The 26,074-nt window shown below is 40.1% G+C and overlaps 1 protein-coding gene across 1 annotated transcript; it reads right to left on the reverse strand.

Annotated features, from left to right (window-relative positions):
* Positions 1-1,536: 1,536 nt before the first annotated feature.
* LOC125431714 (cytochrome b-245 heavy chain) lies at positions 1,537-25,750 on the reverse strand. The gene is made up of 13 exons (XM_048494757.1): positions 25,480-25,750; positions 22,842-22,937; positions 21,445-21,555; positions 18,860-18,944; positions 17,757-17,902; positions 15,514-15,704; positions 12,583-12,712; positions 11,873-11,965; positions 8,151-8,404; positions 7,113-7,275; positions 6,315-6,461; positions 5,144-5,268; positions 1,537-3,513 (listed from the first exon to the last, which is right to left on the reverse strand). The coding sequence occupies exons 1-13, from the start codon at positions 25,624-25,626 to the stop codon at positions 3,387-3,389; spliced, it is 1,815 nt and encodes a 604-aa protein (XP_048350714.1). The 5' UTR covers positions 25,627-25,750; the 3' UTR covers positions 1,537-3,386.
* Positions 25,751-26,074: the final 324 nt, after the last annotated feature.

A 26,074-nucleotide genomic window follows, 5' to 3' on the forward strand; every position in this document is an offset into this window, starting at 1 on the left:
ACCCTGCAGGATGTTTCTGGCCAATGGGGTGGGGTGGGGAAGGAGGACTCTAACCATTCCCAGTGGCGGCCCAGGCGTCAGCTCACCAGATGGACTTCTGCTTGGCAGGCAGGCAGGCGGAGGCCAGCAGGAGGGTCTCTATCCCAGAGCAGGGCTAAGCAGGGCTGGCCTTGGGCTGCTGGTGGAACTCTATTATGGCTGGCCCCACCTGGAGTGTTTCCAATGCAGGAGGTGGAGTGGGGAAGGACTCTCACTCCTTCCCAGTGGCAGCAGGCAGCAGCTCACCCGGTGGACTTCCGCTCGGCTGGCAGGCAGGCAGACCAACAGGAGGATCTGTCCCAGGCAGGGCTGAAAGGCTGGCTGCCTTGGGCTGCTGGTGGAACTCCTGTTGTAGCTGCCAGGCCCCACCCCCTGCAGGTGTTTCCAATGGGGTGGGTGGGGAAGGACTCTCACTCCTTCCCAGTGTCATATTTACTAATGAATATCAGTTATTTATAGACAAATATTGTAGGTTTTATTTTCTGTATTGATTCAGCATTTCCAGGAGCTAAGGGGACTGTGAGACACTTAATGTCACAGGGTCATGTTTAGACACCAGCAGATGTTGTGATTGTAAATACTGTCATTCAACAAAAGTTGACAAATCTAGAACTGAGAAAATGGCAGAAACTCATCTCATAGTCTATCAGTTGGTCCAATATAAACATCCCATATCAGTCCAAGGTTTCCATAAAAAAAGATTTCTTCCCAATTTTTAGGTCTGGATTGGCCCATAATGTTAATTTAGCATGTAAAAAAATAGATCAAATTGACAATTGTCCTGATATTATGGCCACAATATTATGTGCCATTGTTCTCTAGCTGTAGAAATTGCAAAATGAATGGGATCCACTCTAGTATAAGCAGTCCAACTGCAAGGAGCAATCCCAATAATTAGTATGTTAACAAGTGATATCAACTATGATGAGGAAACCAGATCTTTCTTCAATGAATGAAAGTTGCATTCTCTTTAAAGAAATCCCAGGCAGCAAGAAACACCACATAAATTTCTAACGCAGAATATTACTTTAATGAACATACTTGCAAGGTACATAGAAAGGAAGTGCACATAAAATATAAACAATCTTAGGTATAATATTAATTTTAATTGTATACACTTAGCCCATGAAATTAAGTTTAAAGTTGCCAACCTATTCAAATGCAAGGATCTATCAACAGTTAGCTTGTTAAAAGTTAGCATAATCACATGCATAAATCTCTAGGAACCAGTTTTTCAAGATAAGTAATGACATCTGGGCACCACAGAAAATGTCCATAGGCAAATCACACTCCATGATATATTGTCTCCTAGTTGCACCAACTCAGATTTTGCCCAATTAGTCAAATATCTAGTCAAGTCTCCAAATCATATTAATTAATCCAGGAATGGAAGACTGAGGTTCTAAAATAAATATTAACCGATAATCTGCCTAAAGAATAATTTTTAATTGCAAGAAGTTATGCACAAAGGCATGAATTTTATTGTTTTGTTTTGTCTAATAGCACACAAAAAGGTTCCAGGCATACATCAAAAATAAGAGAAAAAAGACAGCAACCATGTCTAGTATCTCTCTCAAGAGAAAATGATACAGAAGATATGCCATTAATATCCACTCTGGATCTTAAAGACAAATAAAGAATTCTAATCCACTTCAAAAATTTGTGAGGAAAACCAAGTTTAGTCAGTGTAACGAAGAAAAATTTCCAGTATATTTTGTCAGAAGCTATTTTGGCATCAAGTGAGAGAACAGTAACTTGATCTGATCTACTATTTAAAGCAATCAGTGTCCAACCTATGATTATCAGAACTTTGCCTACCTTGTAATAAACCATACTTGGTAATCGTGTAGTATACCAAAGCTGTGATGACCTTGTGAAGTCTGTTAGCAGGAACAGAAGTTAACAGCATCAAAGCAAAAGGACGAAAATGTGCACATTTTGAGTATGCTCTTTGCCAGGTTTTGGGATCAAAGTGATATAAACCAAACTTTAAAATCTCATTATACAATGAGTTTGGAAATGAAGAAACCTGAAAAGATTTTATACCTTTCAATAGGCAACCAAGCTGTTCATGGAGATTTGCCATTATTCATATCCATTAACACTGCCTTTATTTCATCAGTGTGCAAAGGTTTGGCAAGAATCAGTTTCTGATTAATATATAAACATGGAAGATCAAGATAAGAGAAAATGTTTCCTAGCTTTTCCTGAAAATTATTTGCCATTACTGTACAATTCAGAATAAAGCTTATAAAACTGTGAATTTATTTTAGTAGAAGCAGCACATATTGCATTTCTTGGTCAAAGGGATATAATCCTATATTTTTGTCTCTACTTTATGCATGTCTTTTTTTTCTTTTTTAAACACTATTTAGTTTCTGGATTTTGAGCTTTTCCCATGTCCCCCTCCCTTACCTTTTTAAAGAAACAAACATACTTTTTTTAAAAACCTCACTGTTCAGCTAAGTGATCTGTCCTGTACTTTCCTCTCCTTTTCTTCCAAGAACAAGAAAAAATTCATTTTAACTAACACAATATTGAAAGCAATTCCCCAAATCCCACTACTCAAATTCCATATGTGCCACTTATAGCACTGCAGTATACATATGCGAAAGACAGACATGCACTTTGAAATTAATTTTAATAGGCTTTTAAATCTAGTGAGAACCCATACATGTAAGTGATATAAAATTACTTTCAACCTTTTAGCACTACCTGTGAAGAAAAGCACTTGTTTAGTTGTATTGTCAAAGGCTTTCACAACCGAATCACTGGAGTGTTGTGTGGTTTCTTGGCTGTATGGCCATGTTCTAGTAGCATCTTCTCCTGATGTTTCACCTGCATCTGCCAACCACAGATGCAGATGAAATGTCAGGAGAAAATGCTACTAGAACCCGGCCATACAGCCCAGAAACCACACAACACCCCACTTGTATAGTTGGCTGTCTACTATTTTCTTCACAGTGCTACATATTTAGGGATGGCTTTTTAATTTTTACTACTTTATCCTTCCTGCATGGAAGTAATGTTTTGGTTACTTATTAATAGCTGCAACATTTTACTTTATTAATCCACCATCTTTTTCACAGGCCTTTGTATCTGCTGCTTATCACCCCCATTTTTCAAGAGCTGGTAAAATTAACAAGACTGAGGAAAGCCCCATAAGTTTAAAACCAGAGAATAGGATATTTGCTAAATCACAATGCAAAAGCTAACATAAGCAGAACACACAATTTTTAAATTACACTGGGGCAAGATTCTAGTGAAATGGTAATTTGTTGTACTAATATTCAGTATTGAAACCCAGCCATTTTATTTATTTATTTTAAATCTGGGGAGAAGAATGTTCAAAAATTTTCTTTGTTGAATATGAAATGTACTCCACGGGGGTCAGCTTCTGAATTGCTAATACTCATCTTGTTCAAGGTTGTAGCCAAGGCTTCAGGTCCACATAGGAAAACTCCTATCCTTGAACTATTGTGAAAAAAGAAAGGATAGTATTACAAATGCTAAATATTGTAACGTAAGCAAATTATAGCAAATTGTGATCAGGTCCAGCATTATAAAACTTTAAAACAAAAAGCTCCCATGAGATTATCTGACAAGTAATATTAGTGTTTGTAATGTAAAGCACAATCCATCAGCATGGCAAACAACAAACTGGCTGATAATACACAAAATATTTACTGCAAAGTGGAGGCCAGTGTTCGCTGCAGCAAGATTTCTTATATGGAAGTATTTTCTGGAGCCCCACTTTCACTTTCCACTCTCTCTGTGTCAAGCAAACGACTTATAAAATTATTTAAATCTTGCTTCGCTGCCAGAGTGGGACAGATTTGTCAATGGGCACAGTTTTGCCCCAGACATCTCCCTGCCTATGGCCCACCTTTCCACTCCCTTGCAGCACTTTGCACAGCTTCCCCCCACCCCCCTCATGCTGTCACCCCTCCTTCCTGCTTCCCTAAATGCACTGATCAAGAAATCAATACATTGATCTCTCATATATATATATATATTTCTGCCCTCCCACACACTATATATACATATATATAGTGTGTGTGTAGGGGGGAGAAATCCCCCTCATCTAAGTCTGTGTTTAGTCTCGTTTCCACCAGTCCAGCCTCAGAACAGCACAGCCTCAGTTGTTGTGTGCCCTGGAGCCTTCTTCCTCACCCCCGCCCCCTTTCCATGCTGCTGGCTCCTTCCTGCTTCTCCAAAGTGCACATATTGAGAGATCATTTTTTCAATATAAAGTAACAACAAAGAGGGCTTTTACAAGGAACAGTACTAACAGGCACCTTTTGGATTCTTCCCCATCTCCCCCGCTGTGCTTCTGCCCTCCCTGATTACTTTTAAAACTTTATTTCAGGCAAGACTCTGTCTTAAAACAAGTCTCTCTTCTCTTGTGACAGTGACAGAGATACATAGATAGAAAGTGTGTGGATGTGTGGGAGGAGGGAGAGGGAGAAGAGAATATCAGTTCTGTGCCTTTCAAGCTGTTGATAGGCAGAGTTAAGAGAACCAGGAGAAACAGAGGCCCAGCAGAATTCAGCAGACAAACTGTGTTGAAGGCTGTGGGCTGCCTCCTCACATTTTAACACAGAAATGAGAGGAGAGCCCACAAGAGCCCACTGTGCAGAGAACAGACTCGAGGCAAGTGTTCCATGCACAATAGGCCACAGTAATCTACAGAAGTGCCACAGTTTGATTTAGAAAAACAAAAAAGTGGATCATTCACTGATATCACTTGATGAATTATAGATGAGAGCATGAACTGTTTTCCTCTTTGAGGTGACCTATTATATGCTATTAAAATGGATTTTAAAGATCCATACTATAATGTGCAATAGCTCTGCTTGACAAACACTTAAAAAGCAGTGAGGATTTAGATTATCTTATTTGTGTCTACAAAGCTGGTTATTTCTCAGTCATTCTGTGGTGAGATTTCTTGTTACCTATGCTTGATTTTTCAGGCTTGACTCAATAACTAAGGAAATGAATATTAGCTGGATTCTTCAAAATCAACACATAGGGTAATACACAGTGACTCATTCATAGAATAAAATCATTACAGTCATCTGCAAGCACCATGAAACAGATTTACCTGGGATGCTGACGTGCAACCATTTTGAACTCATTTTCCCAATTTGGTCTCCCATACAAGGTTTTCTGTTTCAAACCAGTGATCACATCTTTCTCTTGATCATGATGCACTGTAAAGTGAGTAGCCTAAAGGAAGACAAAGGTTCAAGTTGTATTTTGCTACCAGAAAAATGCAGAATCCACTGAGGTTTAGGGCAGACTGCTTAGACAGACTTCCAAACAACAGGGCTGTCAAGCCATTCCACACAACGACATTGAGTTCCAGCAAATGAGCTGATACAAGTGGAAGAACTGAGGAAGGGCCTTGATATTTTGAATCCACCAGTGGATGCACTGTCTAACTGAATCTCACAAATATTCCACAATATGGAATCTGCTCCAGGGTCAATACTCCCCCCCCCCCCGCTTCTCCACCTCTCATGCACCTCCCAGGTTTTTCTCAATGTTTCTGATATATTTCCTGATCCAAACCTGCTTTGCTAGAAGTTTTGGGGGAAAGTGAAGTAAAGCTAAGCTTCATGCCTTGTGGGCGAGAAGATTTTCCTGGTCTTTTCCACACAGCAGCCATTATCTCTGTGCATGGGGTAGAGAAAATAGATAAAGGGAGATTTTTCCCCCTTCTGTAATAATACTAAGACTCAGGGCACCCCATCAAAGTATTGGAACATAGGTTCAGAACAGACAAAAGGAAATACTTTTTAGTTTAATGAGAAATTGAACTGTGTAATTCACTGCCTGGAGAGGTAGTGACAGACACAAGCATAGATAACTTTTAAAAAGGAGTCAGACAGATTCATGGAGGACCATCATGGCTACTAGCCATGGCATCTGAAAAGCCTCCATATTTGAAGGCAGCAGATCTCTGAATACCAATGCAGAGAAGCAGTAGCAGGGGAGAAGGACCTCAGAACTTTTTTAAAAAAATGCTACTTACTTTCCCAATAGAAATGAAAGTCTTGTTAGGATTCTGAGGATTTGTCTGAATGTTCACAAAAATACATTTGGCATAATACAATGGGTTGGATGCAATTATTTCCTTCCACTAAGTAGCAGTCTTCTTGTGACTGGAAAAGCCTTCTGCTGGATGAAAGACTACCACAGCATGCAGCCCATTCAGTTCCATCCGGCAGTCTCAATAATGTTGAAGAGCAATATGGCAAGTAAGTGTTTACCTGAGATTCATCCCACCCTGTAAGATAGATATTGTAGCTGAGAAATGAGGCTTCGTTTCTATCCTGCATTTGAGTCTCCAATGATTGCAAGAGGTCAGCAAACCATTCAAAGGCATGGGTGTCTCTGCAGAGCCAATAGAAATAGATCTAGAAGTGATAAAATAGAAATTGATCTAGAAGGGTTTGTCTTTACCTATTTATTTGAAACATTTATTATTATTTAATTGATTGATTTCACCCCATTTTTCCCCAACTGAAGTTAGGCTCCGGGCAGCTAACATCCAAAATAAATACAATTTAATATACGTATAGGTCAACATTTAAAATCATTTCTAACATTAACATTAAAATTCCACGTGGCAACGTTTTTAATAAAGGGGAACTAATCAAAAAAGGACCAGGAATGTGAGAGAGAAAAGGGAAAGGGAGAAGGTAGGGAAAGAGAAGGGCAGGACAGAGAGGCCAGCTAGGATAAACCGTCAATGTCCTTGACCAAAGACCTGGCAGGTATCTCTGTCTTGCAGGACCTGCAAAACTGAACTAGAACTTGCAGGATCCAGGTCTCACTTTATGGGGAGTTCCATCAGGGTTCAGCCAGAGCCGAAAAGGATGGCCAGATTCTTTTAGGGCCAGGGAACACCAGTAACTTGTTACCAGTTGAGCATAATGCTCTTTGGGGGGCATATCTGGAGAGACCCATCTCTCTCCTGAACAAGCAGGGATACAAAACAAGTTCCAGTCCTTCTCTGTGTGCAGTTAAATGCTAGGAAGCAAGTGTAGAGGCATTTGAAGTCATACCTTTTTGAGTCTTAGGTTAGTGGCATCATTGCAATATTTGTACCATACAGACTTGAGGACAGATGCAAATGGGGTGACTCCAATGCCAGCTCCAACCAACATCACTGTTTCGTAACTGAAGACATCTTCACTAGCAGTGCCAAAGGGACCATCTACAGCTATCCTAGAAGAGTTGGTAAGAATTGATAAGGATACAGTTATCCTAGGTACTTATGACAGTCATGATCATTTAAGAAGTCAGCATGTAGTCTCCTATGGATACCAGGGCTGTGGTCTGAATGAGCTGCAATATAAATCCAAACCAAATGGGTGAGTAATTTGCAGATTGACTCAAATGGACTCTCTTAAAACATTCCCATTTTGGAGAACAGATTTGTATGAGCCGGTAAGGAGAAGAAAATTGGGCAGGGATTGTGATTAAGTGGCAGTCCATCTATTTGACTTGCCGAAGGTTCCAGTTCAATCCCTGGTAGCTAAAAGGAGACCCTGGAAAGTATCTGCCAGTCCCAGTGGACCCTGGAGAGCAGCTGCCAAATCTCAGTAGACAAGACTGATCTTGATGGACCAATGCTTTACAGTATTAGACAGCTTTGTGTGTCCATAAGTTCAGTCATTGTGATGCAGATTAAAAAAAAATGCCCAGGTACCTTTTGATCCTATCTGAGCATGTATGGAATGTTGCACAGAGATTCCAGTACTGTTGCAATTCACTTCTGTTTTTGTCTGTTTTGCCCTGTTAAATTGCATCCCATGGACCATTTTTGCCCTTAGGAGCTTTGTGGGTTTTCATAACCACACTCTGGGCATTGCAAAGCAGACAGTTTCTGGGAAGCCTCATTGAGTTTTGAGGGATAAGACTGAATATCAACTATGATCAGGGGGTTGTATTATAAACTGTTGCATTATAAACCAATTGGGGAGAAAGGCAGGCTATAAATTAAAAAAATTAAAAAGTTAATGCATTATCTCAGCTTAAGCTAATAAATTTTATTTGTATTTTATTGCAAAATTTCTATAGTTATTTTATTTTGTACCTACTTTGGCAACTTCCAGGCATCCTGGAATTCTTGTTTGTCACATCCACAAACATTAAACAAGCCTTCTGTCCAGTCCCCTACAATACGGATATGAATACTGAAGTAATCCTCTTCAGGGGCAGAAGTCAGTGTGAAAGGGTGCCATTCCAACATGGACACAGCAGGACATTTGACAAAAATATACTGTCCAACTTCCATCTTGAAGCCCTTCTTCTTCATCTGGAGCTCAATGGTTTTGAAGGGGTGAATGACAACCTATGATACAGGAAAGGAAATTTCTGAAACACATTTATAAACCTATTACAATGGGTACTCTGGAGTCAAATGGGGCAGATGGGAATAGAACGGACTCTTCCCTTGTCCCCTCTCCCTTCCTGCTGCCACTTTAAAACTGAGAGTTGTGTTATGCTTGGCTTTGTCAAAGGTCAGAAGTTAACCTGCCCCCTTATCTGATAGGCTTGCCCTTCCCCAAAGAGCCTAATTTTACACCTTGGGAAGTGGGGAGGGAGACCGACGAGGGTGGAGAATCTGTTCACATGTGTTATGTGCCATAAAGTTGCTTTTGACTTATGAATCAATCACACACACACACACACACACACACACACACACACACACACACACACACACACACACACACACACACACACACACCAATATCCTCGTGTTAACAGCCTTGCAAACGGAGGGTTATGGCTTCCTTTACTGAGTCAATACATCTCATTGCATGTCTTCCTCTTTTCCTACAGTCTTCAACATTACTTAGCACTATTGTCCTTTCCAGTGACTAAAATACAATAGCTTCGGTTTAGTCATTTTAGTTTCTAGTAGCATAATTACCAGATCAAGTAGCATAATTACCAGATAAAGCTTTTCTTGGGCTGTAGTTTATCAGACTGCAAAGAATTGTAAGGTGTGTTTGGTGTTTCCCATGCCAAAATTATGTGTGCTGTATTTAAAAAAAAAAAATGGCAGGGAAAAGGCTAAGCTGAAAAACTTGCTCCCTGGGCAAGATTTTCATGTACAGGCCAACATAATATATTCTGTCATTTGAAAGAGTTGTTGATTATATATTCATGTATAAAGAAAATGTGGACATAATATAGGGTGTGTGTGTGTGATTTTGTACTTTTGCCCCCCCTACAAAAAATGTAGATCTAGCCCTATTAAAAATAATTATTTTTAAGAAGCTAGTCAACAAGTCCTTCTCAAGATGTGATATTTCCTATGATGTTTCTTTAACTGTGGAAGTATTTACACAGAGTTGTCTTAGGTAGAATTCCCACTGGAAAACTAAACCAGATACATCCTGGTCCCAAAAGAATCAGAACCTTTTTTTTATCAAGGTTTCACCCTCCCCACTGCAGCTTATGTCTGATAAGGGCATCGATATCTATCACGGTTTAAAGAAGTGCAGCTCCCCATGCGGGGAGCAGCTTTCTTCTGATTGGTTATTGTATTGGAGCGGGAACGATAGCTGTTTTCGCACGCAGCTATGTTTATGTGTGGCTTCGACATTTTAAAAACTCTTTACCCATGCAACTTCGTTGGCACGAAACTCTAATTTCTGTTTACGATTTACAGTTGGCACACAAGTCAAAACATGTTCTCCAGCCAGTAACCACATTTTCCCAAAGCGTAGCATGCACACTGGGTGCAAGTAAGCAAAAAAAAGGGCTGTGCACACAGCCCACTGCGCTCTGATTGGCTGGAAAGTTCCACGTCACTCCCTATGCCGGAAAAATAAATCTAGATTCTGTCCCTTGAACCTCCCCACTGATCCAGCTTCGGCACGTGTTTTTAAAAAAGCTGCACTTCCATGCAGGTTTCTAAAAAACACGTGATGAGGGGGAGAGCGCGCACCAGAACTGGGATGAATCCATGTTTGGCAGTTAAGCAGTGGGGAGTTTTTGCTGAAACCTTGATATTTCGCATGAGCATCATGCAATTAATTGACCGTGGGGAATCAACCTTAAACCACCTTCTGCAATGACACAGTTTCAGAAACTGTGTATCATGTGATTTGTCTGCATGTGAAGTTTGACTCTCAGTCTCGGATGTAATAGTGTTCCCATTTAAGAATGATGTGAGCTGCTTTGAGTCCCCATTGGGGAGAAAATTAGGGCATAAATGAAGCAAATAACTAAATATTTTCAGCTGTTACATTGCAGTGGAACAAAGGGAAGGAAAAAATCTTGAAATTAATAAAATAGAATATGTTGTGTTTTGCCATAAACATCTTTTCTCATCTGTTGCCTGGGTCACCATAAGTACCTACCATTACCTGTTTTACTTTCTACAGCTGCTAAGAGACAGAAAGAAGACAAATAGTACTGTTTATTTTCTGTAGGATTCATGATGACTTTTCTTGTTTCTCACTATCACAGAAAGAATCCCCACTTCTCTTCTATATTTCCTATCCAACTTTTGAAGCTTTCCAGGAGTGAGAAGGAATTTTACATGTCTATAAAATTAGTGTGATTATGGAGTCCAAAGCCAAATATTTCTTGGGTCTTATCTTCTCCTGTAAATGAATTTGGAATTGGAGTCTCTAGGTCCAGTGGCATACCTGAAGAAAATGGTGCCTGGGGCAAGTGCTGAAATTGCACCCCCCAGACCTGCCCAGAATTGTACCCTCCCCCACAAAATTGTGTCTCTACCTGTTCAAAGCATTTGTGTCAAATGGGCAAGGAGAGAGGCATGGAGGTGGTGGCAGAGATGGCCTCAGCTTTCCCTCGTACTGCCCCCCCTCGGCTGGAGTGGGGGAAATTGCTGAGAACATTGTGCAGTCAAAGAGGAGGCCATGGGGCTGCAGCCTCGATCCAGCCACCAGGGCTTCGAGTCATGGGGTGTAAGGCCTGGCTCTGGTGGGGGTTCCCTGCCCCTTTGCTGAGTGGGTGGGCAGACTGGGCACAAAGTGAGTGGGTGGGCAGGCAGGCTAAGTGGGTAGTGAGCAGGCGGGCTGGGCGGGCTGGGCGGGCAGGCCAGGAGTTGAGCAAGTGGACAGACTAAGTGGATGGGCTGGCAAGCAAGCAAGGGGGGTGGGCAGCTGGTGGGTAGGGGCACAAGAGGAGGAGGAGGCAGTGGCAGCAGGCAGGGAGGCACAGGTTGTGATGCCTCAGGATGCCTTCCTAGCCTACAGGGGAAAGGGAGGAGGTGAATGGCCAATTGCACCTGCCTTGTGACCCAGGTTAGTGGTGCCTGAAGCGTGACCTCCCTCATGCTCCCCTAGGTACACCACTGTCTAGATCACATTCTCTCTCCCCACCCCAAGTTTAGACTGATCCTACTGTCTCTTTTGAGGCCTTTGGTGTGAGGCCATGGCTTATTAAAATCATTTGAAAGCATTGAGATGTCTGTCTAGAACTGTAAGACTTCTGAACATGCGCAGCAGTGGCCATGCCATGAGGAGATACTCTACAGTTCCTGCAATCATAACATCCTTTTAGTTCTGATAAGGACAGCAAGAAGAAGGCATGGAAGGAACGTGACCAGCCCTTAAGGTCTTGTGATTGGATGGGGTGGGGTGGGGGTGAGGGGGGTTTGATTTGAAGTCAGATTAATTTTTATACTACCATTTGATATTTGTCAAATCAATCTTAATTAATCAGAATCATTCTGACTGAGCCATGGTCCAACCGCCATCTGTCCTCAGGGGTGCTAACTGTATGAGAAACATTTCAAGGGAGGTAAAAGATGTAAAAAAACTTTTGTGACACATACCTTTGTAATGACAACTTTTTGTTGTGACCGCCAAAACCTCACCAGCCTCTCACAAAGGTACAGAATCATTGGACCCACTACCCATTTCCATGTCTGTCAAATAAAGAAAAACAATATACAAGCAAGAAAAGAGAAAAGAGAATATAGTAATAAAAATCTGTTAAGTATCTTTATGGTAGTTTGCATATATCATTTATTTAACTACATGTACATACACATATACATTACACACAAATACATTACACACACACACACACTATAATTAGGTCAAACAAACTTTGTCTTTAATGAAAGAATATAGTGAATGTTATGCTCCCTCTGTGCAGAACACAACTTCTTCTTTTGTGGGTATTTTTAAAATCTGTTTCAGAAGTTAATTTATTTATGGGTTACTTTCTGAAGTCTGTTCCTGGTAAATAGGAACCTTGTTCTTGTAGCCCTATACTTTTTTTTTCTTTCTTTCCTCCACATTCAGTTCACACTTGTTAGCTGAAGTGGAAAGAACTCACATCATTCTTGATCTGGAGCAATGCTAAGCAGAGTTACACCATTCTAAACCCAAGGACTTTAATGGATAATAAAGGGATGTAACTCTTCTTAGGACTGAGTTGTATGTTTCTGGTATTAGTTCAGACATTTGCTTTTTAATGCAAAAATTAAGATATTCAATAAATGTATTTAATGGTTGTATTTTTTTAAAAAAATCATACCATTGGAGGATTTCCAGAAAACTGTGGTATAGGACACTCAGGTATTTCCCCCCACTGTGTGAACTTCTTGACACAGATTCTGGGTTTATGTTGATCCAAGCTAGCTTGTATTTGTCCACGTACAATTTGTCTAAAAGGAATAGGAAGTGTCAATAATGTGTCAATAGAATTAACCATTTATAATAACAGTAATGAAATTGCAATTAAACACATCTCACAAAGCTAGTGTCTTCATCTGTAGTTGCACATATGGCTCGTATGTTTTAGCTTATGTAATGTATGTATTCAAGAAATCCAATACCTAATTTTCACACTGACCATTTTTGCCATTACTGTACGATTTCTGTGAGAAGCTTTAGTCATTTGCAGAGATAATGTTGGATCCAGCCAACCACTTTTATAAGTCTTGGCCAATTCCTGTCCTCATTACAGCCCTCATCCCGCATGGCTTTTGTCCATGCAGTTCCCATTCCTGTGATCTCTAAAATAGCCATTTCGTTCATCACAGGGGACCTTTTCCACCCTTTTTAACTAGTGGAAAAGTTGACTAGATCCAATCCATGTTCTCTACTGTGTAATAAATATGTCAATTTCTTCTTTACCTACAAATATCTCAAAGAGTAAGCAATGCCTATAAACATTATGTTACTATATTTGCCTCACAGCCATTCCAATTCCAAGTGGACAAGCATGTAAAGTCACCATTTCAGTTCAAGAGCTGTACTTCAGAAAAGAGGGTTTTGGCCATCTACATGTGGGCAGGCAACCTGAGCTAGTTTTATTATAGTGCCTTCCTGATGTATAGTGCCTTCCACACGTATCTGTGTACGTGTGGAGGTAAACTACTGCAGGCTCTTAATATATGCTGTTTTCCCAGAAAACCAACAGGAAGTTGTTTGGGGTGCTATAAGGAGGGTAACATAATCTGTATCAAGTGCAGTAGCACATCTAAAGGGCAGGGGGGGGGGGGTCTCAAGCCCAAGGTGCTACTTCTTGGGGTGCATTTTGCGGCCATGCCCCACCCCCACAACTGCACCCTAGTTGGAAGCACAGTTGAAGGCCAGTGAGGAGGTCTCGTTCTGTTCACAATGTCCATGTGGAGTTTGCAAATAGGGTCAGCTGTGCTTGCCCTGCCCCCATCTCCATGTGGAGGTCAGGTGTGCCACACCCAATCTCTATATAGAGATGGGAGCGGCAAGGGCCCATTTGAGGCCAGGATTAGACCCAGCTCTAAACTACAAACTGCAGCTTAGAGCTAAAACCAAGTCTGGCCTCAGCCGAGCTCAGACTGAAACCAGCTCCTCTAGATGACTCCATGTGGAGTGGGGGTAGAGCCAGCCATCTCATCCCTTTGGTTGCAAAAGGGGGCAAGCCACACTCACTGGCCTTTAACTGTGCCCCACCCAGAGAGGGCAGGTTACAGCTGTGTGTGTGTGTGTGGGGTGGCACCCGATTCCAGGCATGTGCTGTTTTTCCTTTTTCATTGTTTTTAATGAGGTGTCTTTGATGCTAAGAAGACTTGATGTGAGAATCGGCTGTGATTCTCATATCGAGTCTTCATAACTTCAAAGACACCTCATTGAGAAAAACAATTAAAAAAGAAAAAAACAACATGTGTGCATAATTGACAGTGAAAACTAACTCTATTCATGTACTTTGTGAATGAAAATGGTGGGCGAATGAGCAGCAAGCAGAACAAATGTCCATGGGAGCCTTCTGGAAATGGCGGCTGGCATGGAGAAGCCTGAAGTAGCAGGAAATGGTGGATATCAACTGCACAAACCAAAAGCGAGAGTGGGGGGGGGGGGGGGGGGGGGCAGACAAAAGAATAATTTTCCCTGGAATGCTTTTTGTGTGTGAAATGCAGATTTAAAAAGCTAAAGCGGTTCTTATTAAAATGTCTCCAAGATATTTTATTAGTGTTGTGTGGGATGGGCCAGTCACTATAACTTGTGAAGTTGTTAACAAAAAGAAATAGGAGATGGAAGTGTTAATTTTAGGCACCATGATAGAAACCCCATGTGAAACATTCTTAAGATTGTAATATTAGGTGTTTTTGCAAGCCAGGTTAGTTTTTGCTCAGTACAAACTATTCTAGAGCCCCTTCCGCACATGCAGAATAATGCACTTTCAATCCATTTTCACAATTGTTTGCAAGTGGATTTTGCTATTCCACACAGTGAAATCTAGCTGAAAAGTGCATTGAAAGTGGATTGAAAGTGCATTATTCTGCATATGCGGAAGGGGCCTAGGAAGCCTTGGCTTTCAGTTTCCAAGACCTGAGCAATATGACATTTTGGAGGTCTTTAATTCATAGACTTACCATTCGTCTGAAGCAACTTAATGGCATATAACACACAATGTAAACTATTCTAGATGCCCCCAAAGTACAGTGAGACAAAACTGCTTCTTTGACTAAGCATGGTGCAGTCTATTATCTTTTGCTCTGGGCTCAAAATGATTATTATTCACATTTGAATTATCATTTGAAGAGTATAATGTGTTGCAGACAGAGCTTTTACTGTGCTCTCCAACAGCAACATTTGCTAAAAGCAATGTATGTGCGTACGTGTGTGTGCGCGCGCCATCAAGTCACGACTGACTTATGGTGGCCCTGTAGGATTTTCAAGGCAAGAGACATTCAGAGGTAGCTTGCCATTGCCTGCTTCTGAGTCACAATACTGGTATTCTTTGGAGGTCTCCTATCCAAATACTAACCAAGGCCAACTTTCCTTACCAGCTGAGATTTGATAAGGTCAGGCTAGCCTGGGGCTATCCAGATCAGAGGGGTTTTTTTAGAATGGAGTCTGTGGAAGAGTTTAGTAAATCTCAAAAGCTAGCTCATTGTTTTGTGACTTTTAGTTGGTCCTAATAAAGAAATACACTGCCCCATTCAGTAGCCTATAATTATTTCACTGGATGAATGCTTACCCAGCTCCATGTATGACAAGACCAGCAAAAAAAATAACAAAAAGATGATGGGTAAACCAAAACACTTCAAAGTACGACCTTCGAATGGTTTTAGTAGATGATGTGATAATTAATATTAGACACAGGGTAATGATAACACCAGTGAGACCTGCCAAGGTTGTGAATGCTACATAGAGGCCACCTTCAGGGTTCTGTGAAAGGAAAAGCATATGGGGGTATTAGTAAAGTTACCACAACTGAACCGGGTAGCTTCTCAGTTCTTCAAAATGTACAGTAATATTGTTCCATTTAAAAATGCATTATGGTAAGGCAGCAGTGATTGTAGAGGGAAATAAGCTCACTAAAGGTATATTCCTAGAACTTCTGGGATTATTGTGGAACCAGCAGACACCTAATCTTTTGACTATGTGGCATCCACAATTAATTTTCATAGACGCTGCTATAATTCTGTCTTACATAAAGATGTTAGTAGATTGTATATTCCTCTACCATAGTACAAAGCATGCCAGACCTTCTTTGTTGTAAAATCCTCTGCCTAGGTCTTAGTCCCTACCTACCACGTTCCTCCCATTCGTTTGAAAGTAAAAATACATTTTGGCACAAATGCTCTTGTATCAAAATACCATGTTTAATAATGTACAAAATAATGGTTTTGACAAAGACAGTGTGTAAAAATTCTCATATTCATTCAGGACTATATTCTAATGTAGAAGCATGGTATTTTCTCAACTGCTGTGCCTCAACTCACTGAACTATCATCTTGACGTGAAATAAAGTATAACACTCATCCCCGTATCATGAGGGAAAAAATAATGATGGACTTCAAGGTCTACCAGTAGTATGTTACAGACTTAAGGAACTGATTCTGGTGGGTTTTCCCCCAGAACCAGTTGAATCCGGCCGTGAAAGCCTTCGACAATACATTAAGGAACTGCCTTGGAACTGATGCCAGTAGCACATTGGTATCATGTTTTCAACCAATGAGCTACATAGCTCCAAATGCCACATGATAAGGCCAAATTCAGCGGCCTGGTGTTTCAAAATGAAATGGTAGCCTCCTGTAACCGCACTCAACAGTTTTAGTGGCTACAATGAGGTCAACTAATAATGTTGGAGACATTATTGTGCAACTACATCCTGTCATGTTGGCTGAGCAAATTTCAACATCTAGTCAAATTATGCAAGTTTAAATTGTTTCTATTTTAAAAAAGATACCACAAAGAATAGATTTTGAAAATAAACCAACCAACCCTGAAACAATGCTCAATTTAGTCAGTAACTGGTTCAACACAGGGATTTTTCACTGTATGCAACCATAGTATGTCCCCATTGTTTTTGGAAGCATCCACACAACACACATTTCTAACATTACTTGTGTTCCTCCTGGGTTTCTTCCTATGAGGAAAACCTATTTTGATTTCGTTCAAAGGATGAACTGAGGAGCAGCTGTGATCTGAGTAGATGCTCTACCTGTAGCAAATCTGAGGAGCAGATGGAACTAAACTCAGCTCCGCATCGGCTCTCTCATCTTCTTGCCCTATAATGAGCTTTCCCAACCTATTCCCAGTTAAATCATGGTACAGGTTTGCATTGCACTTCAGCTGAAAAGTAGGAAAGGCCCAGCACATGCTAACATGACAGAATGGAGGAAGGGAGGGAGGGAGGGGCATAAGGACAGGGCATGGATGCCATCTCTATCTACTCCCATGCCACTACATCTTGCTTCTGCAGCACAGGTACTCTCCTGCCCTGTGCAGAAGTAGCCAGATTCAGAGAATACTTTAATTTATAACTTCCCTGATCTACATTCTGGTTTATAACGCAGAAACACTGAGATGAACGAATATCCTAACACTTGAGTGCACGGGCTCTAGCTGACTTGGAAATAACTTGGTCATCTAGAATCCATTAATTGAATGTGGGTGTCTCACTGGGGAATACTGCTGCTAGGTTCATCCATGCTGTGAAACAATTATCCACCACAGCAGTGAGGAAGATACTGAAATTGCATCAAGTTTGAAAGACCCTCTTTGAGTTTTATTTCTCTCACCATCTTTACCTTGTGAAATATAAATATGTAAATAACTCTCTGCTTACAGTTACATTTTAAATGAGTTAGTTTCCATATTTGTTCCTACAGAATGGCCTAATCACCAAATCAAACTTCCATTCACAGCAGCATTAATTGTTCTTACTGAAACAATTATTCCTTAATTATTTGTCCAAGTTACATGGTTGCATACCGGGAGTTTCTTGCGAGCAAAATTTAGGTATGTTTCATTTTCCATGTCTCCCAAATGAGACAGCACAGACTGGATGGTGGTTTCTTTTTCATTACGTGCATTCACAGACTTTTCTACATTAAATAAATGTGCAATTGTGTGGATTGCTGGGTAAAAAGCAGAGAATAAATTTTAAATGAACAGGAGATATATCACACATGAAACACATTTCCCCCCTGTTCACTCTCCCCACTTTATTTATTATTTATTCAAAACATTTTATCCTGCCTTTCTGCCTAATTAGGGCCCTCAAGGCAGTGAACAGTCGAAAAGACATTAAAATCTTCAAAATAATATCTATATATAAAATAGTAGTTAAAACATAAACAGGAAGGAAGGTCACTAATGGAATGCCAAGCTCAACAAAAAAGTATTCACCTGCTAGCAGAAGACAATGATGGAGGGATTGTGAATATTAAACTTCCCATAAAACAGAATATTTTGTTAATCGGGCAACCCTTAGTACAATTTAGCATTCTTTGGCGACCTCATCGAGTTTTCAAGGCAAGAGGCAAACCTCTAAACAGTGGCACTAAACTCCACTTTTCTTCCCCCTTTTTAGCCTTTTAAAGGATGTATTGATTTCACAGGTAAGCACTCATGTACTTTGGTTCTGGAGGGTTTTCCGGGCTGTGTGGCTGTGGTCTGGTGGATTTTGTTCCTAACGGTTAGCCTGCATCTGTGGCTGGCATCTTCAGAGGTGTATCATAGAGAAAAGTCTTTTCTCTGTGATACACCTCTGAAGATGCTAGCCACAGATGCAGGCGAAATGTTAGGAACAAAATCCACCAGACCACGGCCACACAGCCCAGAAAACCCTCCAGAACCAGTTGAATCCAGCCGTGAAAGCCTTCGACAATACACTCATGTACCTTCTTCCCTTCTCTCCATTCTGCCTCCCATTGTGTACAGATAGAAAATTTAATGTTTTTGAGAAATTGTTCTAAGGCACTTGTCTGCCTTCCCATTGCTGAAGTCTTCAACTTAGCCTGTCTATAATTGTATAAGCCTTGCACTCACTGAAATCTATGAAACTTCCATAAAATGTTAATTTCAAAACCTACTAGTATGGAGCGCAATCATCCAAGCCACCAGTTTGTGAAATGTGAGGTTTCTGTCCAACTGTCTTCTGACTCGCACTGAGCAACACTGTTGATTGGTAAAGAGGAAATGTGAAAAAAATTATTTATAGTGCCACAGATGCAATGTATATTTAACAGTACAAAACAACACTCAGTTACAATGCAAGGGTTCCTGAAGCTACTGTAATGCTCAATAACGATGCATATAATAGATTTCAAGATGCAAGCAATAGATTACATGCAAGCAAAATCAGATCACAACAATATGAGAATTTAGTTCAAACTGCCTGTAAGTGAACTCATTATGTTGAAAAAGCAATATGAGATACAACACTGTGAATGTTCCAAACATACATAGTGACCATAGTTCCAAACATACATAGTGACCATAGTGACCACTAATTGCAGTGTACCCGTGTACAATTTAGTTTCAGTGCAAGTTCTTACTGTACACATTCTAATTGAACTCTTTATTACATAGATTATTATAAGAACATGTGTTACACTTAAAGAAACAGAAAGAAAACAAATGAAAAGAAAAACTGAGAGAACATCTACATTTTTATAATATCTATGTTCATTATATCTAATTCTCAACATAGCCAGATTATACTATCCACAGACATAACATCCAAATTGCAAGATATCAGTGCTGTACACTGCATTGGTCAAGCCTGCACTCTGTGCAGTTCTGGAGGCCTCGCTTAAAACATGATGTAGAGAGAATGGAGCGGGTCCTGTCTAAGTTCAGTGAAATCAATGGGGTTTTATGGGAATATTTCTACATATGATTTCAGTGAACATAGGCTGAAATAACTCTACACAGAATTGCACTGCAAAACTTGATAATTAGACATAAAAAGTGGAGGCTACCTTTTGTCTGTTGATTGAGATTTCTGAAAAATACAAAAGTGCTTGAGAGTCTATGGCATTAGTTACCTAGATAGCTAATCAACTGAATTACAAAGCTTTTAAGAATTATAGTGTTCAGGCCATGTATTTTGTTAGTATGTCTGCAGACTGTAGACTGGATTGCCCAATGTAGTGCCCATGACAACCATGGTGCCTGCCAGAATTTCCCCTTGTACACACCAAACTTTTAAAAAAGTAGATGGGACCATTGAAAGGTTGGGCTTATTATTGGGGACTTCCATTCACATAAAATGGTTTTCTATGGTTCCGGAAAGCCCTCCATGGCCACATGAAGGACCCACATATTTGAAAGAATGTCTGCTTGCATAGGTCCCTGTGTGCCATCTACAGTCTTTAGGCAGTCATCTATTGGCTGCCCACCCCCCCACTTAGGGTGGCCTGTCTGACATCGACCAGGGCACGAGCCTTATATATTGAATGCTATTTTTCTTATTGTAACTTATTATATTTACTAGACATGTTTTTACGGTTGTCGCTGCTTTTAAATGTTTTAATTGACTATATTGTTTTCTTTTGTGTTGTACACCACCCAGAGCCCTCCGGGGATGGGGCGGTATAAAAGTCCAATAAATAAATAAATAAATAAATAAATAAATTGTGGTTCCTGCTCTGTGGAATGAGCTTGCTGAAGAGATCTTCAGGAAGTGCTGCAAGGTTGATTATTTGCCTGAGCTTTTGAGGGGCAAGGGGTGGATGGGCTGGCACCTTTTGGGGGGGAGTGAGAGAGTTGGGTCTATTGTTTTATTCTGTTGTAATTGAAAATTTTAAAAACGATTATTGTTAAGTCACCTTGAGCTACAAAGAAAGGCAAGGTATAACTGTTTTAATAAACAAACAACTAAATAAAACCAACTGCAACCACTGGAGAATCAGGAAGACTAGTCAACACCTTGGCTTTTCTTTGTCAGTATATGGTCTATTCCATGTTCAGACTTTCTTTTGGATGTTTTAAATTCCTGAACTCATTCTCCCTCCCACATTACACTTTCCTTACTTTCTTCTCATTCCAAAGATATCCACAGGTTCAAAGAAGTTGGGGACCCCCTGCAGTAGACAATCATCTTATAGGTTCAGTTGGGATTAACTAACAGAAATTGTATAATTTATCTTCTTCCTGCAACTGATAAATGGGTCCAAGCTGATAATGAAATAGAATAAATGTCTGAAATTCCAGTGGTGGGATTCAAATAATTTAACAACTGGTTCTTTACAAGCACCATTTTAACAACCAGTTCTGCTGAAGTTGTGCGAACCTGCTGAATCCCACCACTGGTTAGAGTGTCAGACTGTGGTATCAGAGACCAGGGTTCAAAAAACCCCTTTGTCAGGAAAGCTTGCTGGGTGAACTTGGGCCAGTCATACATTCTCAACTTAACCTACCACATGGGGATAGTTTCAGAATAGTAGCTGTGTTGGTCTGCAGCAGAAGAGCAAGACTTGACAAAAATAGCTTTGACTTTGAAAAGCTTATACCCTGAAAATCTTGTTGGTCTCTAAGGTGCCACTGGACTCAAATCTTGCTCTACCTCACAGGGTTATTGTGAGGATAAATGTGGGAGCATAATAGCTAAAAAGAACTCAAGCCAAGCACTGACTGCATGGTATTATCGTTATAAAGCATTTCTTTATCTTACTGCACTGGATCCTCTCAGGAAGGAAAGCAGATTTCTACAGACTGGAAGCAGAATCAGCATACAGTTGAAATTCAGACACGCTGCAGGTGCACGAGCCAATGCCAAGAAAGGCTAAAATAGAAGACAAGAGGAACACATGGAATCATACTGTGTATCTCTAGAATGACCTAGAATAAACATAGAAGATTAATGGTTCTGCACCAGATACTAGTTATCATGATAATATACAAAGGGGTGGGCTGAGCTGATGTGCTGGTGGGGGAACCTGGCCCATGCTCTCAATCTGGTGGATTCCACACAGCATATAATGTCTTTAGGATGATATAAAAAGATCCGTTGGGGGATTTTGTGTTTCCACAACACTGACATACTGATGAGCAGCAGTAAAAGAAAAAGGGAAATGGAATCAACTAAGGGACTTCTATGGTTGCTTAAAAGTGAACAGAGGAAGTCATCTTTGGTTGCTCTATTTTATAACAGTCCATCTGATGAAACCAAGTGCAACATTTAGCAAAATCACTTCTTGTTAAGTCAAGGTTGCTCTCTTATGACAGATTATGTCTACAGAGCACAGACAATATTTCTGGGAGTTGCATACACAAATTGAGCTTATTGATACATTCTCATTTTGTGGACAATTTTGGCATGAGTAGTGGGCACTAGTGATTGCCTTTAGTGTTAGAAGCCAAAACATGAACCTCTTGCTTTTGAATTCGCAGGAGGCAGCTGGTATTCATGTGTGTTCAGTTTTGTAGTCTTGCCCTCTTCAGTTGTTGAAGGATCCCATTGTAATTCTTCATATTGTATGAATAAGTTCAGGAAAAAAAATGGACGTAGCTATGGTCGAAACCCAAGATGGCACTCATGGGCATCATTTTGCATACCAGTTTGTTTCCTGGTGCCCATTTTCTGGTCTCCAAGCTATATTTCCCCCAAAGCAAAGGGTGAAGTTTGATTTTTCTCTACCTTATTGGAGCAGGAGGTATTTCAGAACAGCACAAAAAGTATTACTTTTGTATCTTTTGGAGGAACTCATTCAGAAATGGATGCCTCTGTGATAGGACAACACTTAGCTTACAACTGCCCTGCATTTTGGGACTGGCTCAAGCTCCCATGGCAGACTTTTTAAGGCAGGCTAAATTCCCTACTTGCAGCAGCCATTTTGAGATGACATCCACTCACTTTTCACAAGCTCAACCAGGTTGGGAACCTCTGGTCTAAACATTTAAAACCAGTGATGGTTCTGGACAACAGGAATTGATAACAAAGTATAGCATCGGGAGTTATAAACTTAAGCACAGTGAATGGGACTTGTTTCCAAATAAGTATGTTATGATGGACATTTGAGTTAATATGGGCCCTGTACACTATACCGTACATTCACAACTAGTACTTACCCCAAGGAGTTCTCTTGTATAGTAGAAATTTTCACCAAGGTCATAAACAAAGTAATACCAAGTGAAGAGGAAGACGTTTAAAGCCAGCCACACAAACTAAAGGAAAAATATATATAGTCTGAAATTATTTTCAACCTATGTTTAGATCTTCACAATTTGGAAGCCTAACATTTTTTCTGCTTTGTGGCAGCATGTGATAAAATATAGATGAGAGAAATATAGACGTATAGTTTTATACTACTGAGCCATTTATACTAGGACACTCTTCTTCCTACACAAAGCATACCTTAGTATTTCTACCTACAAAATTATAGTGAGTGGTAATTGAATATAGTGCAGCCACATTTTATTGGCTGACCTGGAAGACACCATAAAGACTGAAGTAGTTTGAGTTTCTATTTGTTCAGAACTACTCAAACATAATGAACAAAAGAAGGAAACATGGAATGGAACCAGCAGATTACTTCTGTTGCCATATTATTTTATTCAGCTTAATTCTATTTACTTTAATGGGACTCAGCAAGTTTAAGGGAAGGAAGGCAGCTTGGTGTAGCCGGATCTATCAGATCTCAGAAGCTAAGCAAGGTCACTACTTCGAAGGAGACCTCCAAAGAAGACTCTGCATAGGAAGGCAATTCCTCTACTTCTCACTTGCCTTGACAGTCTGTGGGTGGGGTTGCCATAAATCATCCATGATATGATGGAACTTTACACAAACAGCAAGTTTAAACAAATTATGAATTTAAATAACTAGTAGCTTCAGACAACCAAGATTACGGCTTCCATGGCAAAACGTATTTCTGCGGCAAGTCCTCTATCCCCAAATTTAGTTTGTACAATCACACAGCACAATTCTCTGTATGATCTATGTAAGTATTATCTTTTCCAAGTATTATCTTTTCTTTGGCAGCAGGTAGGGCCAATTGTGGGTCTTAGGGCAACTGTAAATTGGCTCATGGCTTCTGCGCCCAGCAGAACAAAACATGCTTAATGCAAGAAACATACAATTGTTAATGCGGAGAGCCCATTATTTCAAATAATAATCTCCATTTCACTACAGTTTCTTATCCACATATTGCAGATAAAATTAACTTTCTATATATCTGTTTTTATCATATGTATTCTGTTCCTATGTAAAAAGAGGCTGATTAAAGTGCAATTTTTTTAAAGCAATGGCTTGTTCCAGTTAGTTTATTAAAGATAGTTCAATTTAAGTGTGCAGCAAATTGTTAATCCCATTGAACAAAGCAGGATTTACTTCTAAGGGGGTGACAGTAAACTGGTTCATTTTGGTATGGAGCGCTGGCAAGAAAGTGACCAGAATGGTACTTCCCATCTTCTGCCCCTCAAGAGAAGAAACACTGATCAGACTTGTAAGTTATTTTTATTCCTGCCTCTGAGGATGAGACTGCATGTTGTACAATATCTGAATTATTGGAACAGCACAAATTTAATCAAAGCAGATCAGAAACTGCAGCATGAAGTTTTAAATATCAAGATATGTGTAAAAACAAAGGCCTTTTATGCCCTTTCATGGAATCTTCTTTCAGCAAAAGAAAGGAATATAACCATTTGTTAGAATAATTATGTTTACCCAGATGCAGTGGGAATGATCTGTAAGTGAAACAGCCTTTCCCACAGATTTTGCCTTTCTGCATGAAAGGGCGCTAGCAGAAAGTGGAGGTGTGGAGGCTCTTAGTGTACATTTTACCACTACTGAAGAAGGTTTGGACTTTATTCAGGTAAAAATATATGAGCGTAGAAAGCTGTTTGATACTAAGGCCCCTTCCGCACACGCAAAATAATGCGTTTTCAAACCACTTTCACAACTGTTTGCAAGTGGATTTTGCTATTCCGCACAGCTTCAAAGAGCACTGAAAGCAGTTTGAAAGTGCATTATTCTGCATGTGCGGAATGAGCCTAAGTTAGATAATTGATCCAGTGCTGTCTACTCTTACTGCCAGCACCGATCCATAGTCTCAAGCTGAGAAGGATCTTCCCAGCAGCTGTGAACTGAGCTGTTAGCACTGGAGGTACCAGAGGCTGATCCTGAGACCTTATACATACAAAGCATGTACTGTGACACTAAGCAATAGCCCCCACCCCAATCGCTCCCCCTTCATTCCTCTCTGAAGGCAATTGTGCTTCCTTCTGCTCATAATAATTTTATATAAGTATGAAAATCGCTACAGGATGATTCATAAAATGGCTGTGCTGTTCAGTTTTTAACATCTATGATGTCACCAAAGTATCAAAGTTGATTAAAATCAGGCAGTACCATTAGTATGCTCTGTCACAATCTAAGATGAGATAACTGATCTGTGAATCACTAAATTAGAATAATCCTTGGAAGATGCTTTTTCCAGTATCTCTTTAGGAACACTTAATAAAGCATACTTTTCAAATATAATACAACCAAATACAGCTTTTATTATCCACTGTATGGAAGTTGCTTATTCCACAAACACGTGTAGCTGAAGGAGAATTTTGAAAGACAAGAAAACCAGAAAAAAACCATGTTATTTCATGTGAACATTAACTTTTAAAGCAAGAAAAATCCTTATGGATTTGGAGAAGTTTTAACTGAAATCTACAACTCTTAAAAAAGAAGTGTTAGTAATGTGTCAATTGTACTCACAATTACAAATATGGAAAGTCCCTCATTCTCTACCCAGTTGCCCATGATGACTGTTGAGAGGAGAATAGAATGGTATTGTTCTTTCTGAGATAAGTGTTTATAAGGGGTTTTTTTCCAGTAAAGGAAGTGAAACCTACAAACTTGCATCAATCTGGTTCCCTATTTCATACTGTTTAGAACTGATTAACCACTCAGATGGTCAAATTCTTAAACCTTCATTCTTAAACTGTCGCCTTCAGTAAGGCCCCTTCAGCACATGCAGGATAAGTAAGGCCCCTTCCGCACATGCAGAATAAGTAAGGCCTCTTCTGCACATGCAGAATAAGTAAGGCCCCTTCTGCGCATGCAGAATAAGTGCATTATTCTGCATGTGCAGAAGGGGCCTAATTTAAACAGGGCAGAACTGGCATGTTTAAAATCGAATGAATGAATGAATGAATGAATGAATGAATGAATGAATGAATGAATGAATGAATGAATGAATGAATGAATCATGGCCCTGAAACAACCTCACTGTTAAGATATTTTATTTCTTAAAGCATAAGAACGCTGGTCCATTCTGCACAGCAGAAATAAAATGTCCTGCAGATGTTTT

The sequence above is a fragment of the Sphaerodactylus townsendi genome, linkage group LG04, assembly GCF_021028975.2.
Source record: "Sphaerodactylus townsendi isolate TG3544 linkage group LG04, MPM_Stown_v2.3, whole genome shotgun sequence".
Taxonomy (NCBI): Eukaryota; Metazoa; Chordata; class Lepidosauria; order Squamata; family Sphaerodactylidae; genus Sphaerodactylus; species Sphaerodactylus townsendi.